The 19,826-nt window shown below is 42.3% G+C and overlaps 1 protein-coding gene across 3 annotated transcripts in view; it reads right to left on the reverse strand.

The window, feature by feature from the left end:
* Positions 1-2,019: 2,019 nt before the first annotated feature.
* LOC114553666 (paxillin) overlaps positions 2,020-19,826 on the reverse strand; it is a 30,961-nt gene continuing 13,154 nt past the window's right edge. Inside the window, exons 2-11 of one of the 3 annotated variants that reach the window (XM_028574999.1) lie at positions 14,307-14,482; positions 14,078-14,163; positions 13,604-13,737; positions 13,217-13,412; positions 12,936-13,083; positions 7,315-7,473; positions 6,558-6,731; positions 5,062-5,143; positions 4,787-4,935; positions 2,020-4,696 (exon numbers count right to left, since the gene is read on the reverse strand). In XM_028574999.1, coding sequence (XP_028430800.1) covers positions 4,430-4,696; positions 4,787-4,935; positions 5,062-5,143; positions 6,558-6,731; positions 7,315-7,473; positions 12,936-13,083; positions 13,217-13,412; positions 13,604-13,737; positions 14,078-14,163; positions 14,307-14,482 — 1,571 coding nt within the window. In that variant the 3' untranslated portion in view covers positions 2,020-4,429. Of the gene's footprint in view, positions 4,697-4,786; positions 4,936-5,061; positions 5,144-6,557; positions 6,732-7,314; positions 7,474-8,894; positions 11,944-12,935; positions 13,084-13,216; positions 13,413-13,603; positions 13,738-14,077; positions 14,164-14,306; positions 14,483-19,826 lie in introns of those variants that run through there. The other 2 variants (XM_028574997.1, XM_028574998.1) reach the window with 2 other exon arrangements.

Consider the following 19,826-nt stretch of genomic DNA (forward strand, 5'->3'; position numbering starts at 1 on the left):
GCCGATGTTAGCCCACTAGCTAACATATCCGATAGCAGAGCAAAACAATGGTACAGACGGCTCTACAGCTTCCGTCAGAGGTCTGGAACCACGTGTTTGGGTATCTCTCGGTGGCAGACAAGTTTAGCGTCCGGACATCCTGCAAGTATTTCAAAAAACTTGTTGACCACGGATCTCTTTGGAAAGACTGGTCAGTAGTTCTGGGTTTTCAAAATGGCTCTTACAACAGTCAATTCTGGGCCACTCTCCGCCGCAGAAAAGTCACCAGTGTGGTGTTAAGGAGCACCAAAGCTAAGGTCTGGAAACAGCTCGCCCTGTCCCTTCCTACTCTAACCACAGTGGTAATGGACCAAAGCTCCCAAGCAAGCCTCGACTGCTTAAAGGACTTCATAAATTTGAAGCGTCTGGCTATTAGAAGCAGTCGCATCTCTCTTTTGCTAGATGCTTCCACAGTGTATCAACCCCAGCAGCTGACTCACCTTAGCATGTGCGACGTTACATTCCCCACTTCAGCCATGGGTAGCTTTATTTCTGCTGTCTCACAGTTTCCAAATCTTACATCTCTGGTCTGTCATCGGATGGGAATATTTGAAGAAACAATTTGGATGGTTCACTCCATACTTACCTGTCTGCGTAAGCTGAAACACCTCTCAGTATCCATTGTGCATACACTGTGTGCCTTTCACAATATTTCCAGACCCAACCCAAGCCCCTTAGGAGAAGCTGGTGGTGCCCCAATCTTGTCCAGTTTGGAACTTATTGACTGCATGGATCATTCATTACCAGAAGATGCAATGAGGCTGATGCCTGGCCTTAAGAGGCTCGCTGTTTTCTTCAAGAGCTCGCATAAGGAGATGCCAGAAAGATGGCCATCGCCTGATGGCTGTCACCTGAAAACATGGCTGAGTGACCTCCCTCAACTGTCAAACCTGGTCATTGTCAATGGCCCGCCTGTTAAGAAGTATGTCACCTCCATTTCAGCCACATTGACCAGCCTCACACTGTGTGTTGCAGGGTTGTCCTTAGAGGACATGGCAGCTGTGTCAGTGCAGGTACCAAATCTCCTGCACTTTCACATAGACCCCTGGCCCTCACATTTGGGAGCTCACACCGCTCAAATCCCACACCTTTTTCCAAAGCTCAAAGGTCTCAAACTTCGCCATGAACATGTACCAGAGAGAGACTTCTTACACCTTCACCAGCTGCAGGACCTGGAATGCTTGGAGATTCTGGATATGCGCCCGCAACTCCCTGAGCTTATTGGCAAGCTCCAAGCTCTCACGCAGAACAGACTTCAGGTCACAACCTTTCCTCACAGGAGAGATGTGTTGTCTTGTCCTTGTGTTTGTCAGGTGTATTGAATTCCTGACCTTTTCCCCCGGTCAGTCCGATTGTTGCCATGTTGTTGTTGTTTGAACCTGTCCGGATCAAATTTAATGTCTGGGGTTTTGATTTTCAAAATAATTTGAACATGCGTTTACTTCAAATTAATCTACAGACTCCACAACCACACAGTGCTAACTGAGCTATATCTTTGTTTCTTTTTTATATTTAAAATTGATTTCCTTAATCTGTTATACTACCCACTGTTAACCTAAACCAATGGTTCCCAAGCTGGAGGTCAACCACTTACAAGGGGTCACAAAACACATGTTTTCAGTCTAATCTTTGTTTTGTTATTAAGTAAGCATCCCTTTGTTGTAAGGGATCATAAGCCAAAAGGTTGTGACCCAACATCAATGCTGTATTAAACCTCTGTACATAGAATGTCCTGTGGTTGACTTTTTTTTTTTTTTAAATGTGTATATAAACATTTCAGATGTGTGGAGTCATTTTCTTATGAATACACTTTTTTTATTTAAATCAACCGGATTACTTCCACTTTAGTTTTTATTTATATATATATATATTTCATGAACCTCTTGGGTGCCAAAGATCTGGTTTAATGCAAAACATTGAAAAAGGTAACGTATGGGTGAAAACAGAGACAACAACAAAGTCACTTTTCAGACAAAACAATGGCAGAAATAAAGTTCTTATTTTATTTGCAGCAGTTATAATAATCAGTCAGTAATCAGGACCCGCATACACCCCACCCACACAGTCAAATTTGTGGATCATGAAAAAATTCAAATGGTGAAAGATCACATGAATGTCTCCATTTACAAAGCAAAAGTTCACGTTATCTCATTAACAGTAAAAGGCTTTTTTTTTTTTTTATTACAAATTCTTTGACAGAAGCAAAAACTATAAGGCAATATACTGTAAGCAGATAAATATACATGGGGCAAAATTAAGTCAGATCTGTTCATTTACCCCTGCTACTTTCTGTAAATCTGAAACAGCTACAAGTGTACACTATACTGTCTGCTGAATGACTCTCCTGGGCTTGTCTATTACAGTGTAAACTTTTGGGTGTTCGGAGTTAAGATGCACCACAGCAGACAAAGCCTCTTCTAGAGTTCAGCACATAAAGAGTCAAATCACAGGAACAAGTTGAGAACTCCACAGTGTATAAGACCTTATTGCATTGACACATTTGGCACAGAAGCAAACATTTTCTCAAAGTAAAAACAATGTGGATACTGTGTATTCACTAGGTGCACACATAGTGATCAAATTAAAGACAAGCAATATTGTCAAATCAAAAATCACTCATTGTCTCATATGTGACAAAACAGAGCTACAAGTAAAATAAAGTTGAAATTAGTCATTACATAAATGTTGCTAGATGCTTGGCCCTGGCTTGGTGTTGTATACTGATTCCTGACCAGCTAACACCAACATCCAGCTTCCATCAGTGAGCCAAGTGCTGACATCAACTCAGACAGCAGGATCATAGTTTATGACTCATAATGAAAATAAAGAGGGCTGCGCTTCCTGACACACTGGAATCAAAGCTGGTACGTGTTGTGTGCGAGAACAGGATCAACTATTGTTAGCCTACATGTCATTAGAGCCAGCTCTTTGCATATCAGTGTGAGCCCAAACAGCTCAAAAATATATATATTTCCATCAAACAGTGACAAAACACAGTTCAGTCACAAAGTCGAGCATATTACAGGTGTACACATTTTGATTCTGATTGTAACAGCAACTGGCAGCTAGTGCTGATAAAACTCCACATAAAAGAACGCATGCTTCTAATCCAAAAGCACAACCGTATTTTAAATGTTGCACCAGCCTTATTAATAGATTAAATACAGTGATAAATTCACAATAGTAACATATGAAAAAGATGTTAAACTGAAGCATCATTTGTTCTGAATTGAATTCTTCTGAATTTATTCTGTGTGGGTAAATACAGCAGGAAAATCTCCACTTTTAATCTGGAGTAAAGACAATCAACTTTGTTTTGGCTTGTTTTAAATTGCACCATAAATCCAACATTAATAACCATAGTACATATGTTATTCTTAAAGACCTACTTTTTGCCATCATCAATCGCAACCGTTTCATTTTATTTCAACATTATTAATGTAAAATGACACAGTACACACTTTGCAGTAGGAAAGTAAAAATTAAGTTCCAAGTTGCTACAAAAGTTCTATATAATGACTTTCTAAAGTCTGATTTCACTCCCAGTGGGAAATAATCAACATACAAGAGCAGAAATGTGAGTGTAATGTTTGATGAAACTGAGAAAACATCTGGGTTTATTTTCATAGTAAAATAGTAGAAAAATAAGGACTAGCTAATATCTTGCAGACACCTGTAAAATGCACTTTAAGATGATCTCATCAAGAGATCTGTGGTTGGAGTGTGCAGTTTGAACTGGTATTTTAAAGAAGTGAAGGAGAAGTTCTGTCTGTGTGTGTGTGTGTGTGTGTGTGAGTGTGAATGTACATATATCATGGTTATTTTTAAAGCTACAAAAATACATATTTTTCATAGATTATTTCAACACTCATTGGCCAAGCACTATGTATTCAACACTCAACATATTCCTAAAACTGTTTAAGTCAATGGTCCATGCAATCAAGCAGCTGTCTCATATCTGCATAAAACCACCATAGGGTCTTGCCCTGCTTTTACAAATAAAGGCTCTGAGGAAATCTTAATTTGATGCCCATATGCTCACATATGCACACACACATGGGTACATTAGCGTGTTTTCTTTGCTGCACACAGGAGAAAAACTCTAAATGAAAATCTCTTTGGGCTCTGTTAAAAATGTCTTCAGCAAAAGTATGAAATGCCAAGCCTGAGAGGTTGGACAGCCAGGGAAGGGTCAATAGAAGAAGACATTTCTCACCCTAATGATGTGATTCACTAGCACACCAACGCCCTCATTCACAAAAACTACTTCACTGACTCAGACATGCTAGACATGTGAGTGCACACACATCCACACATGCATCCAGACATGTAAATAAATGTGTAGAGGCGTGTACACACACAAACACACATTTATACACAATCCCACAGTCTAACTGAAGAGTTTAACAAAGCAGCCCTGGCAGTAGGGCTTGTCGTTCTGCTCCTTGAAGGTGCCTTTGTTAAGCTGCTTGAGGCAGAAGGCGCACACAAAGTGCTCTGGGTGGAACTTCTTGCCCATTGCTGTGATGCAGCGACCGGTGATGGGCTTCTGGCAGCCGGAGCACAGCGAGCCACGCCGCTCGTGGTAGTGCGCCTCACAGTACGGCTGGCCCTCGTGGTCAAAGAAGCTGCCGTTTATGAATGGGGTGAAGCACTCCTGGAAAATCAGAAGAGTAGAGGGAGAAGTTATGATGATGGGTTAACATAAAAATGGCCATATTCGTTAAAGACATCTCAAGTGACTCACCCTGCAGACGAAGCATTCAGGGTGCCAGAGTGAGTTGAGAGCAGAGATGTAGTTCTCCAGGATGGCACGGGCACAGCCACCACATTTAGGGGCAAACATGTCAAAGTAGTCCTTCCTGCAGAACGCCTTTCCATCCTTCTCATGGAAACCTAGAGGGCAGCAAAGACACACAGTGACTCACTCTGTAGCCTATGCTTCGTTTAATATTAAAAATTCAACATTGCTCTTTTTCTACACAAACCAGGTTGTGTTATTAATTGATGAGCAGTTGGTACCTTCTGGTCCGAAAAAGGCTCCACACTGGGCACAGAAGAAGTGCTCTGGATGCCAAGTCTTGTCCAAAGCAGTCACTACTCTCTGTGAAACAAAGGAGAACACAATGGTCAATCATTCAATTTCTGCTAAAAGGTGTGACCCATAAACAATCAGGGGAAAACGTGGTTCCTCATGTTGCTCTAAAAGAAGCTAACATACAGTATCAGCATGTCTGTCATTATGGGGGACACTACACACCAGAAAGTCAGAGGCCAGGAGAGGGCAGGCAAAGTCTACAGAGATGTGTGGGAGGTGCTGGGAGGCTGTGTATGACCTGTTCCTGGCATTTCTCAGCAGCTTCAGCTGGAAGCACACTCTTACTGTCCATGTAAAACCATATTTCGAAACATCCACAGCTGCTAAGTTTCCACAGCAGGGCAACAATTACTCACTGTAAATTACATGTCAGAGCACAAGTGATTCTTGGCTTTGCCACCAGGGGATGCAGTGTTTAAAAAAAGAGGGTTTTTGTGGGCGCCCAGATAGCTCAGTTGGTAGAGCGGGCGCTCATATATAGAGGTTTACTCCTCGACGCAGCGGGCCAGGGTTCAACTCCGACCTGCGGCCCTTTGCTGCATGTCTTTTCCCCCTCTCTCTCCCCTTTCATGTCTTCAGCTGTCCTGTCAAATAAAGGCCTAAAATGCCCAAAAATAATCTTAAAAAAAAAGAGGGTTTTTGTGAGGGAGGGCAATCTTTAACATTCATTATCTGTATAGATAGATACAGAGCAATTCAATTGATAATATTACAACAGGGTACAAAACATGTAAATGAGCATTACCAAAGTCAAAATCAAAATACAAATGGAGCAATTCACAATCAACTCAAATGTTTAACACAACTAAATATAAACACGTATAAAGTCCAGGATTAAAATTTTGTTTTTAGAAATTCTAACTTTAGTGGTTCCCTTAGACCTCTAAAAGATACAATACCACCTTCAACCCTGCTAAAAACCCAAAACCAAGGTTTGAATGTAAACCACTGGATGTTCAAAAATGACTTAATAAAGAAAGAAAGAGAAATATCTGCCTTAGGCCAGGTTAATGTCCACGGTCTACTTCCTTTCCAGTACCTCTGGCACTGTGTGTGTGTGTGTGTGTGTGTGTGTGTGTGTGTGTGTTTGTAAGAACAAAGGCTGAAATCTCCTGATGTGAGTGTGTCACTATGAGGATAAGACTGAGCGCTGACAAGCGAGAGGAGAGTAGCATGCACAAAGCAACTAAAGTCCCTTCACTTCTACTGCCTCTAGGATTTGTGTGTGTGTGTGTGTGTGTGTATGTGTGTGTGTGTGTGTAACTCTAAATGTCTGCTTAAGAAATAAAGGCAATGTAATAAATGTAGTAATTTAAGTAAGGCCTTAATCCATTAAGTTATGAATCAATACAATCCTTATCCACCCATCTATTGTAAACATGCTTGTGTGTGTGTATGTGTTAATGCATGCATTACTAACATCCAGTATGGGTCCATTACAGTAGTGGCATCGTGGTGAGAACAGGCTGTGGTAGTCTTTCTCACAGTAAGGCTGCCCCTCACGCTCAAAGAAGTTCCTGGAGCCTATCTCCTCCTGGCAGTGGGTGCACACAAAGTGCTCGGGGTGCCACGTTCTGCCCATGGCAGTCACCACCTGGTGTGGGGAGACACATTGCCTTAAAGTGAAATAAGCTTCTGAGGGAAAGACCTGGCTCAGCACAGAAAATCACTGCAGCCTTGCATGCTAGAATCAAAGGGGATTTTGCAAACAGCAGCAGATCTCATAGCTCAAGTTTAAAAATTAGTAAATCATATATTCAAACTAATCCCAGTCCCTTTCAGTTGGATCAAGATTCACAGAAATCAACATGTTTGCGCTTCTTTAAACAAAAGTCTCAAAGTAACTAAGTAAACATAATAAAACAGAATAGAAGCTTCATGTTTTATCTTGCTCCACTTGTTGCCAATTATTTAAGAGCTGAATTATTGATAGATTACCTGGCTTGGACCTTAAGCAATCAGCACAGTTTGAAATATGTGAAACATGAGCCAACACTGCACACCCCAGCCAACTTGGGCAAATACATCTGGAGTGCAATCTGTTTTTTCTTAACAACAACAAAAAGCTATGATGATGTTATATAAGCCACAGAAACAATGTCTGCACGTCTATCTAAAAGGCATAGAAATTTCCAACTGAAGTCTTCCATTGTTTTTATATGATTCAATGTTATCACCTGTCCAACAATAGGTTTCTTGCAGGCTCCGCAGACACCTTTAGCCACCGTCTGGACCCCGAGTCTGTTGAGGTCGGACTGCAGGCTTCCCAGCATGTTGTCCAGCTTGTTGGCTGGTTTGGGGGGACCCGTGGGAGAAGTCTTTCCCTGGGACTGGATCTGACAAGAGATAAAAGACCAAAGTAGCTTCACTATACTGTTCTCATCATTTTGCATGATAATTTTTTGGACTTACCTTCTTGTCACATTACATTATTTTGTAAACCTAATATAATTCTTTCATGTAACTGCCTTCGTAATTATTTGTTCCAATAGTCCCTCCCAGGAGTACAACAAGTTAATCTAAATGGTGGTTTGCTGTCTCTTTCCGGGGGACGGAGAGAACATGCCAAGACAAGCCATAGACATATTAACCGGGACAAAATCTATTCTCATCAACCCTAATCCATGTTTGATGACTCTCTAATATCAATATAGTGTGTGTGAATGTCTGGCTACTGTAATATCAGCAAACACAGACCTTCTCAGATGGTGTGGTTATTGGAGCTTCATGACTCTTACATTCCACTGAGAGAGAAAATAGCATCTGCGCTCCATGTATTCTCTCTCACACACACAAATTAGACAGCCAGGCATCTCACTGAGCCTTCGACCTGAACGCAATTATGCTCTAGCACTCATATCAATCTCCTGCTCAACTAGTCTTCACCAAAACTACGTCAATAAAGTCACTATGGATTCTAAAAGAGGGGATGGTACATGACATTCAACGTGCTGTTTTCTAACCTAGTGGGACCTGTTGACGGAAGTCGTGTGGGAGCTGCTATAACTGTGTTGGTAACTGTGCTGTCATGTGGCCGATTAGGTTTCAGTTGCACTGAGATCCTACCATTCCTGCGCACGGTAGGACAGTTAGTGTAACGGGAACATGGGGGGGGGGTTACACTCCTCTTTCCTCTAAGCTCTTAAACTCTCCGTTCCACTCTGAACACACAGCCCTTGGCGCCGTCATATGTCAGAATTAGAAAAGGGGCTCAGTCTCTCCAGCCTGAATGTCAGCACCCCTCATAACCTGGACTGACTAGATTTCAGACAAAGCTTTTAAAGAGTTACCTGTTGCAACTTGGCACAAATGGACACCAGGGATCAAAAACAGAGTCAATGACCAGATGGATTATATACAGTAGTTAACATAAATGCTGGGGTGTTCCAACTGCTTGGATTTGAACCAAATAAACTGCAAACGCTCAAATAAAACAACTCAAAGTTTAGAAGAAAGTGAGAGAAGAGAAGGATGAAGAAAGGTGATCCGTGCCTGCATTGGTGGGAAGATGGGGTTATACTCGGTCTGACAACCCACTGATACAAAGACCTTGGGAGGGGGAGGTGGCGTGACAGGCTTGGGAGGGGGGCTAGGTGATGGAGGGGGCTGTACAGGGGGAGGCGTGGGCTCCCTAGGGGGAGGAGTAGGTTCCTTGGGGGGAGGAGGGGTAGGTTCCTTGGGGGGAGGAGGGGTAGGTTCTCGAGGAGGGGGAGGGGGAGGGGTTGGAGGCGGAGGAGGTAGTGGTGGAGGAGTATGCTTGACTTGGGATGGCTTTTTGGGTGCTGGGGGAGATTGCGGAGGGGGGGGAGGACTTTTCTCTGTGGGGCAGGTGATTCTGGAGGGATGATGATCTGGGGGAAAGAAGGAAAAAGGAAACAGCAAAGAGAGCAGTGCAAATACAGTGGTCAGAATGAGGAAAAGGAAACGGTAATAGTAACAAAATTGTCTCAACAAACTAAATTGCTTATAGTGACTGCCAAAGACAAATACAATTTTTATGTTGATATGATGAAACATCATATCTTTTTAATATTTGTCAGTTCACTTATTGACCATAGGCCAAAGTAGCATAAGCTAACCATCAGAGGGACATCATTTGCTACTCTTGGTTTAATGTGGTCCCAGAGTAGCACTGAATAGCACTGACTCCTGCTGTGCGCCTCTAACGTCTACCTTATCCACAGATGGCTGGACCCTTTCTTCCCGTGTTCGCTGTGGGTTGGACATGACGATGACTCCCTCCGTCATCCAATCATCTGGCTGTTGCTTACGCTTGCGCTCCACTCGCCCAATTCCCAGTTTCCCCTGTAGCTCCTCAATGAGTCGGTCTTGCGAGTTGCTCTTATTCACAATGACCGGTCCCATTTTACGTCTTAACATTCCTTCCCTGAACATTGGATGCACGTTGGAGGTCTCTTTGGTGCGGCGGATAACAGACTTGAGCTGGAGAGTAGATGATATAGGGAGGTGTGGGGTTGTGCCATTCACCACAAAGTCCATGTTGGGTTACAAACACAAGCAGGACAGGCCCAGCACAGGATATTTCATTTAAGTGGCAAAAAAAATGCTCAAGTACTAGCAAGAACATACTTTTGTCAGGCACTTGTGTATCCAATCAAATTTGCCCGCAAAAGAGAAGCACAGCTTTCCATTCCTTTTAATTGATTCTCTACTGTCAAGTCTACTTAAAACTATTTAGGCATGCTGGATAGCTGAGGTCAAGACAACGCAGGTATATCACAAAATGCTTGTACATAAGTCTGCACGTGCCAAAGCAAGGCCAAACATCAAAGCAAAGTTCTTGAATGTTTTTCAATTATATACATACATACAGTATGCATTAAAAAATAAACATATCCATCCTACCGTCTATGTATTGACACCATCAGTAAAAAATTTTTTTTGCATCATCCACTGATTGCGTAAACATGACAGGCCACGCCCTGTGACTAACACAGCAATGTCAACCAAAGCAAGTAGGGGCGTGCGGAAACATATTTTCAGCAAAGCTTTCGACATCAGCCACACAGTCTCTACAGGAAGATTTCTCCCTCAAGCCATTTTGTAATTGCTCTGCAATGACACCACATGCATCACGCCACATACTTGGAGGAATTTCTCTTCATCAATACACTTTGTATTTTTCTACTTTTGCACACCTCCTTGAGTACTTGCAGGAGCTACTCCCCCAAAATAAGCTTATTTCTGCAACTAGAGATAAACTCGGCTTAAACAATTATCTAACACAGCCATTCTGCCATTATTGTCAGAGATAATTAATATCTTAGGCCACATGGCTAAATAATAGAAAGACCACATGGGGTACCTAAGTCTCTCTAGCTTTTTACCAGCAGCTTATTTTGGGAGAGTCAAGTTGAGTGTCCTACTTGGCCAGAAGCAGATAGTCGCTCGACAGCAGAGGGCTGCTGAGTGGGAAGGTCCAGCGTTGCATCTGGTGTCCCGGGGCAGGTGGAGGGGGTGAAACACTCATCCATCCAGCTGGACTCAGTCATGGGTGTCAGGGTTCCCTCTCGACTGAGATCAGGGTAAATTCCGTCTTCCTCCTCCCAAGACCTGTCTTCATCTCCGAGCATAATGGAAGCAGGTGGCTGGTTCTCACTCGGTTGGGTGTAGTCGGAGGCTAAGAGTTTGTCTAAAGCATCATCTAATAAAGGCTCCCGACATGGCCATGTTAAATCCAGCATTTCACCTCCCTGCATTTCTGTAAGAGGGGGAAACGGGCTATTTGATGGTACATCGGCAAATAAAACTGGTGAAGCTCTGGGACTGCTGGTGCTGGAAACTGTGTATTTTTTTCTGATGACTGAGGCAGGACTTTTAGGACATGCAGTTCCACTCGTTGGAACTGTCACTGGACTTACAATCCTTGGGAGTGTTACTGAGCAAGCAGTCATTGGCAATGTTTCAGGAGTAGAACTCTTGGGTATACTTGCTGAACTAGAGATATCAGGCACTGTCACAGGGCTTGCAATCTTTGGAACTGGACTTGAAAGTCTTGGAAGTGAAACTGGACTAGCACTCTTGGGAACTGTTTCTGGACTCGAATTCTTTGAGACAATTACTGCACTAGAGAGATTAGGGACTGTCACTGGACTCACACTTTTTGGAACTGGACTTGAAATCCTTGTATCTGTGACTGGACTAGCATTCTTTGCAGCTTCTGGACTATGATTTATAGGAACAAGACTGTAGCTTTTAGGGATTGGGCTTGGGTTCTTGTAAGACTGATTTAGATTGGAGCATTGAAGATCAGGTGGACTAGGACTCTTGGATCTAAGAATGGGACTGGGGTTTATAGACACAGTAACAGGACTAGGGCTCTTGGAAACAACTACTGGACTAAAACTTCTGCCAACGGTAACTGGGCTTAAGCTCTTTCCAAGTGTACTTGAGACTTTACTAGCGTTAATTGACATATATGTAGGGCTGTTGACTTCAGCTTGACTAGCAGGCTTTGTGGTACTGGAGATACTGAGGCTCTCCACATGAGAGATCTCAGAGGTGACACTGCTACCATCATCTATCTGTTGGACCTGGGAGTACTGAAGGCTCTTGGACGATGCAATGACTACAGTGGAACCATCTGAAGACGTAGGGGCTGAACAACCATCTTCATCTATATGGAGTTCCAATGGAAGAGGGGTACAGGAAGGAGTAGTGTAACTAGAAGGTAGAAGAGTATCTACTGAACCAATACTAGCATCAATAGATTGGGAGGTTTGTGGAGAACCAGCTACCAAGGAAGGGTCTACAGCTTCCTGATTCAGAGACAACTGAGAACCAGACTGAATCGGATGCATTGACGTAATGATCACAACGTACAAACAAAGACAAGACATAAACAGTGGTAGAGAAAAGAGAAAAAGACCAGGAAAAAGACATTGAGAATGAAGGGAATGAACAGAAAAGTTGTCTCACACACAAAGCCAAGCATGGGCAGAGTTCACTCAATGTCTTCAAGTAATCGTTCCTAAAATACTACAAAAATGAAACTAAAATAAACATTTGTTTATTTGAACAAATTAAGTTTTGATGTTTTACCTCAGACATGCACAATCACTTAAAATCTAAAAAAGTGACCAGACTTAACATTGTAATCTTCACAAAGATAACATTTATTGCTATGTGTTAATGGGTTTTAATGGGAAATTGTTTTGGATTGCATTATGTTATCAACAGACTTATGTTGATTTTGCTACGTCAACCCCACAACTTCCTCAGTGAACGCAAGCTTTCAATAAAAATGCACAGTCAAACAAATGTAGAACAACAAAATCTAAATGTCATCTGGTATATGGTTGTCAAGCGTGACAAATCAAAGTAAATTTGAAATTAAAAGGTGGTTGTCAATTTCTGGTCGGTTCTAAAATATTTTGTTGGAACAAACAAAAGTTGGTTCAAAATAAAGGAAAGGTTAAAAATAAGAAATAATTCTTTCTTCAGTTGAGGTAAATAAAAGCACGAGCCACTACATTTATGCCGTTGCAAGTACAAGCTATGAAAACAATAGAGACGCAGAACTGAAAATGCATTTGTAGGAAAACTTCAACATTTCTATTGTGGAACACTCCAGCAGAAGCAATCAATTTGACATTACAAAGCCACAAATATGGAAAAGACACTGAATAAAATTAGTCTGATCCTAGATCCTAGTTTCTACAATGAATTTAACAGTCGTGCAGCATAGTCTTCAACAGTTGCGCAATGGCATAAAATAGACATCCTCCATCCAATACGCAAACGTGATGACCCACAATCTACCCAATACCATACTCACATTGCTTTGGACTTTGAAGTCAGACAGGGAGGCCATTAGCTCATCCAGCTCTCGTGTGGCAGAGGAGGCAGACATTCTGGCTTGCTGCTGTGCTGGCGTTTCCTCTTGTCCATCGCTTTGTCCAACTGACACAATCAATGGTGTCGGACTAAAGAAAGAAAGAACACAATTAACAAATGGGCGCTCCACATTAAATGTTAATATAACATTTATGAGCACTAATTTAAAACAGCTTAATGCACGGCATCATTTCCATGTTGGTTTAATAATTTGTCGCTTACATGGGTGAGGGCACAGAACTTTCCAGCTCATCCAGAAGGCTCTCTACACTTGGTCGTACATCCTCTATTCCCCGAGCTGCCATACTGCGCTTGGGCTTCTCTAATACAGGTGGAGCAGCCTTGCCTACAGTAGAGACTCCATTCTCCTGGACGTGGTGGATGACGCTGCTGGCAGGCAGCGGGGGAGCTGCTTCTTCTATTACAGAAAGAAAAAGCTAAATTATTTTCCTTCATGGATCCACAGTGCATAGTTTATCATTTCGTAAACCCCCAAACACCAAAATACAGAGGAGAGAAGGGACAATCCATGTGAAATACCACAAAAACAATCATGCTAAATTTAGATAGTGACATCCGAGAAACACAAGCAAAGTAATCTTTGTTTACCTTCTGTGGGGAAGGCAGGAGTGCTTTGCTGGACAGCGTTAAGCTCCAAAAGCAGGCGGTCCAGCTCAGACAGGTTGCTGCCCAAGGATGAGTTCATGGCTGATGACTCACTACTCTTCTGCTTATTAGGGAAACTGTACAGAGTAGAGAAAAGAACCAATATGTTTCATCAAAAGAACTATGGACTGAGAGTGTTGCTATATTTTGACACTGGCATCATTTAGAGAGTGTCTCTGGCTCACAGATGAGTCCAAATCCAAATGGAGATCTAATGTTTTGTGGTTCTCAAATAGATTACACACACATACTCCCCCTTTTAATGTTCTCCCTATAATTAGCAAAATATGGTAGGGTTTTTTCACAGACATGCTGCCAAGTAAAGTTATCTATATTCCCAAAGAGTTCCCTCACTTTTTATAAGTTGTAAGACTGTTTATAAATTGTTGACCCAACTAACGTGATTCCAGGTCCTACCTGTATACGTGGTCCTCTTCACCAATGGGTTGAGTTGGACTGCTGCTATCTCTAGACCAGGGACTTCTCTGAGCTGAGCTGAAGGACTGAGGAGAGGAAGTGAAGTCACTATATAGTATTCAGAAGACCATTCACAAATGTAGCAACTCATTTACACTTTTATTCATGAGTAAATTAAACAATGTTTTTAATTGAATAATTGTATAATAACATGTATGTGAGCATTTACCTCTGTTTCATCAAGTCCGTTTAGCTCAGATGGAGTGGGTGGGACCTGGGGCAGAGAGCAGAGGTCTTGCTTGGTCTGACCTCCAACAGGGAAGGAGTAGGCGCTCTCGTCAGACAGGAAGACCGGACGCTTAGAAATGTGGGATGTTGTGGACTCAAGGTCCGCCAACAAAGCATCTGCGGAAATACAAAACAAAGATTTTATCGTCACAGGTCTGAAGCTAATTATATTCCCAGACAATGTTGGGTGAAAGCACAGTATAGTGCTGCAAAACTCATCACCAGTTCCATTTACACACACATACAGGAAAAAAGAATTACAGCCTCTTTCGCAATCTGTCAAAAGCCCATGTGCACCGACATCATGGGAGGTGGAGTTGTAAAGTTAAATCATGCAGACTGTCATAGCCACTCCTTTGGTTACTCATTGACCCCTGTCTGCCTGGAGTCTAAAATCCAAGAGGCGCTGTCAAGTCTGCAACCAGGTATGCATGCTCATATTTACCATCTACACAACAACAGTTACCATCACTGCATTAAGGGGTTATTTAGTATTTGGAGAGGAACACAGGCCAAGAAAACAACTACTAATTGAGCACTCCCGACCAGCAGGTAGAAGGACACATAGCATTATAGGGGATTTAATGAAGAGCGCAGAGTGCATTACTGAATACTTTGGCTTATTTTAGCACTCACTCACCACAGCAGTGTTTCGTTTCTCTTGCAGAATTTCACAAGTCCTAAATAAAAATAAAACCCTAAATTAAACAAACTTAATCTAACAAGAAATGTCTTTTATAAATCAACTATTCGCACAAAATGAATGTAATTACATGTTTTCCATTTGCTCCAATATATGTGAGTTAAGAACAATGGCGCTGTCAAAATGAAGTTCATAAACTAATGATAATTTCTAGACAAAACTAAATGAACCATAGTTACACAGCAAATGTACACAGCGCAAGTACAACCAAGTTTTATTTCTAATCGCAGCTTACTGAAAAGGTTCAAATTGCACTTTATTGAGAGGTTTTGAATATTCTAAAGGTTATTCTGCAATATTGCCAGTAATGCTAAGATGTTCCAAACACCAACTACTCCAAAGCTCCATCCTAAAATTAAGCAGCGGGGCAAGAAAGACAAAACCATAGCTAAAGTAACATGGAGATGATACGTACCTTAGAAAAAGACAAGACGTTACACCCAAGAGAGTGAAGAGGAGATAATACTGAGAAAGAAGAAGTTAAGGAGGAAACCCAAACATACTATCTACCAGGCAGGAACTGCCTTTCTTAACTCTACCATCAGCATAAGAGCGCAAGACAGACCCGAGGAGGCGGAGGAGGAGGAAGAGTTGGGTGCAACTGAAAGCAGAGGAGAGGATCAGGGTAGAGAGGGGGACGGGTTCAAATGAATGCCCCCCCCAACACACACACACACACACACACACACACACACACACACACAAACAAACAAACAAACAAACAAACAAACAAACAAACACACAGCTATACCAGCTCCAACCCAGCTGCCTGGAAGCTCAAGTAAGAGACATTACTCACGTAAATGACTGAAAAACAGTCTCTGTCTGTGGCAGGCTGAGCAAGTTACAGCAGGTGAAGGACAATGTTGTGAAATGAGTAAACTTGAGGCCAAGCAGAGCTATTATCAACAGAGGCTTGCCCAACTAAAGGAGTGGTATCCCAAAGGTATATAAAAAGGTCTTATCAGCCCCTCCTTCGCAATGTCAGCGCACACTCTTCTTAGGTTACTCATGACTCACATTCACTTTTACCATGTTTTGATGCTAAATTCAATTCAGTCTTTACATACATTAAGGAACAGATTATTAAGATATAATCTCTTTTGCACAACAGGATGTCATCAGGAGACCAACTATATTTGTACATTTTAACCTGATAATGAATGCTAGATAGAGCAGAGTATCATCAGTACAGAAGTTACTTAAACTGCAATGTTTCCCAGACTGAGAGGAGACACAGCAGAAGCAGAGCCAGATCACTACCAGATCCACTTGGCCCAACTTAGCATTAGCATGATTAGCATGGCTAACATGCCAGAGACTCCGTTCAGAAGCCCGAGCAGCACATTCCAAAGTTTCATTATGGACACAGCACAGCCCACTGTTTACACTACTGCAGCCTGCTACTGTGTGTATGTGTGTGTGTGTGTGTGTGTGTGTGCGCCCTCATCCTTTACTTGGTAGTAGCAAAAAACACACCCATAGAATTAAAGAGGCAGAAACAACATCATCAATAGTTATAATTTAATTGGTGTATGATAAAACTTGTATTAAACCAACCAACAGACAGGTGCAGTCTTTACTTCTGGTCCAGTGAAAGGGGAAGTCAGCAAGATTGGGAACTTATTCTAAGAGGTTTTCCTGTGTTTAAAACACAGAGGTTAAGCCGACTTCTTCTTTACAACATTTCCCACAATGGAGCTGATTTTTATAGTAACAACATCACCCACAGTCTACGCAGTCCTCCTTAATATTCATTGCGGTTTACAAATGTACACGATTAGAAACAAAACTGGATCAGACAAGTCCAGACATTCATCTAGGGTGAAGTGAAGACAGGCCAAAACATAATTTAGATTTCATCAGAAACTTGAAATACTGCATAAATAAATAAATAGCAAGCATATCTAAATGCCTCGGTACATAATCTGCTGCTGATATCAGAATAAAGTTTTACTGCAGCTGGTGGAGACCTCAGTAAACAGATGCCAGTCCAGATGGTTTACACAAGAAATGTTAATCAACTTAGCACAAGAGCTCAACTGGCTTTGACTCTGGTTGTAAAACCAGGCTAAAACACTAACCCCCAGGCTATATGAAATACATATTCTCTTGGCTTGTGGGAGATTTGTATACTAACTTCAATGTATCAGAGTTCATTGAAATCAGCAGCTCATTTCCTTCAACAAAGTGGTTGGAATACGGTCCTATAATTTAAAGGATGTAGGCTAAGCATAACATATAGAAACTACCAGCTTAAGGGTTGCATTTGTTCACTCAACACTGCATGCTAGGCATGCTCTGACCCATCCACAAATTATACAAATACACAGAGGTGTGTCAGCCTCCTTGGCCAAGAGAACATACCGTGACACAAAGGCTCTAGTGCAAAGCACAGAGTAGTTCCCCAGTGACCAAAAATGGAACTACAGTAAAATGAGGAACTCATAACAGACACCCAAGTGCTTAATCTTAAAAATGAGCCTCCTGAATCATTCTTATCCTTTATAAGGAGAGGCAAGAACTTTTAGACATAACTTAAAACTTGATAAAACTTGTGTTTGTTATAAGAACAATGCTATGTAAAAACCTTGAGATACCCAAGCTCCTCAGGAGCAGGCAGTTGTGAGAGGGCGACGGCTCTAACAAGATCTAACAAACTGCCTTCATCAAACACAGTTCGCCCTCTTTGAACAACGAAAAACACTAGCATTCTGTTAGCTTACACTAAATGTGACATGGCAGGGCACAGCTGTGCTTAAACAATGAGGAATGGCGGTGGGAGTGTCGAGAGAGATAGCGAGTGAAACTGAGATGTGTGTGTGTGTGTGTGTGTGTGTGTGTGTGTGTGTGTGTGTGTGTGTGTGTGTGTGTGTGTGTGTGTGTGTGTGTGTGTGTGTGTGTGTGTGTGTGTGTGTGTGTGTGTGTGTGTGTGTGTGTGCGCGCGCGCACACAGCAGCAGGCAAATCCTCAGAGGCTAAAATGTGGGTTGACGTAGATTAAGGAGACTCCCTTCCTCCCAGATGAATGGTGCACATTTTAATTACACAAACGCTGCTGTGCATAGGGCTCATTACTGGAAAGAGAAAGAGAGAGAGAGATAAAAAGGGGACTAGAAAGATTGGAGTGGGCAGAGGAAAGGGATAAGGAAGACAGAGAAAATTAGAAATGAATGGAGGGGATTGCAGGAAAATGAGGGTATGGAAAGGAAACCATTTGAAGAGTCGAGTATGTTAACAGCAACAGGGAAGGACAGATTGCAACATTGTATAGTCAAAATCAACATATAAATATAATTAAGCAAAGCAATTCTGGAGCACTACGTTTACTCTTTGGGGTTTGATATATAAGTCCTCAAGCGCCAACAGAAGCAAGCTTCCATTATCTCTGACAGAACATCCTGCCTGCTTGATACCGCACACACTGCTTGTGGTCATATCAGCGTCGACCACTGCATAGAGTGAATCAATGCTGTCTACTACACTACACGTCTCCTGTTTATTTAGCTGGCGGCGGTTCATTTCAGGGAATGGGTCCTATAAAATGTAATGTAACAAAACACAGCCTTTAGCAACCTGCAGGGGGTGATGTTGAGTTGTGTGTGTGGGACTGGAGCACACTCCTGTCTTATTCTTCTAAGGGCTGGTACAAAGCAGGCTTTATCTGTGTGGTTCATAAATGCCAAGGCATTTCCTGAGATATGCACTGACACCAAAGTGGAACTAACAGGATGAATATCAGCCGCAAGATTCTGTCTGTGCAGCAAATTTACCTGTGTTCTCTGACCTCCTTTCTGCATCTTTCTACCCTCGTTCCTTTAATTTCTTCCCTGATGTGTTGCAAGGTGCACGGCGGCTGATGTGAATTCCAAACATGCCACAGCTCGTCTTTCAAATATGAGAAAAAGAGCAAGAGGCGGAGATAAATGCAAAGTGCACACCAGCTGAACAAGATTGTGTGATAAGACAGACAAGGAGGACAGATGGGAGAAAACAAAATGTCCCCTGTGAGACAAAGATATTTTGTACATAATCTGTTTGGAGTCTAAATGTAATACTATAAAAAAAGAAACATGTAAAAACAATCTCTATTGTATGGAACAGCCTTCTGTTACTACTCTGTTCTACTCTGTGAGTGTGCGTCGACATGAAGTGACAGTCTTTCATGTTCTGTTGTGAGAGGGATGGCCTTTTGAATGTGACACAAGCTGACAGAGCATCACACAGCTTCCGCCAGAAGGAAAACAGAAGAAATAAGGACAAGAGGGGCGCACATGCACTTTAGTCCCCTTTTGGGCTCATGCTAGACAGCAGAAGGCCCGTGCCTGTGTTCATTTGGAGCGCTTCAGCGGGCACACAAGTGCAAAATTAAAACTCTCTCTCTCACACACACACACACACACACACACACACACACACACACACACACACACACACACACACACACACACACACACACACACACACACACACACACACACACACACACACACACACACACACACACACACACACACACACACACACACACACACACACACACACACACACACACACACACACACACACACACACACACCACAGGTGCCTCTCAGCTAGGCTGCTCACACATACCAGAGACAGACTGAGGCATCGAGGCCCACTATAAATACCATCCCGCCTGACCCTGACCTGTGGGAGCAGAGACATACAGTATGATGATGATGATGATGATGGATGGCTATGCCGGTCTAAGCAACAGTAGGACATTACAGACCAC

The sequence above is a fragment of the Perca flavescens genome, chromosome 4 (assembly GCF_004354835.1).
Source record: "Perca flavescens isolate YP-PL-M2 chromosome 4, PFLA_1.0, whole genome shotgun sequence".
Lineage (NCBI taxonomy): Eukaryota > Metazoa > Chordata > Actinopteri > Perciformes > Percidae > Perca > Perca flavescens.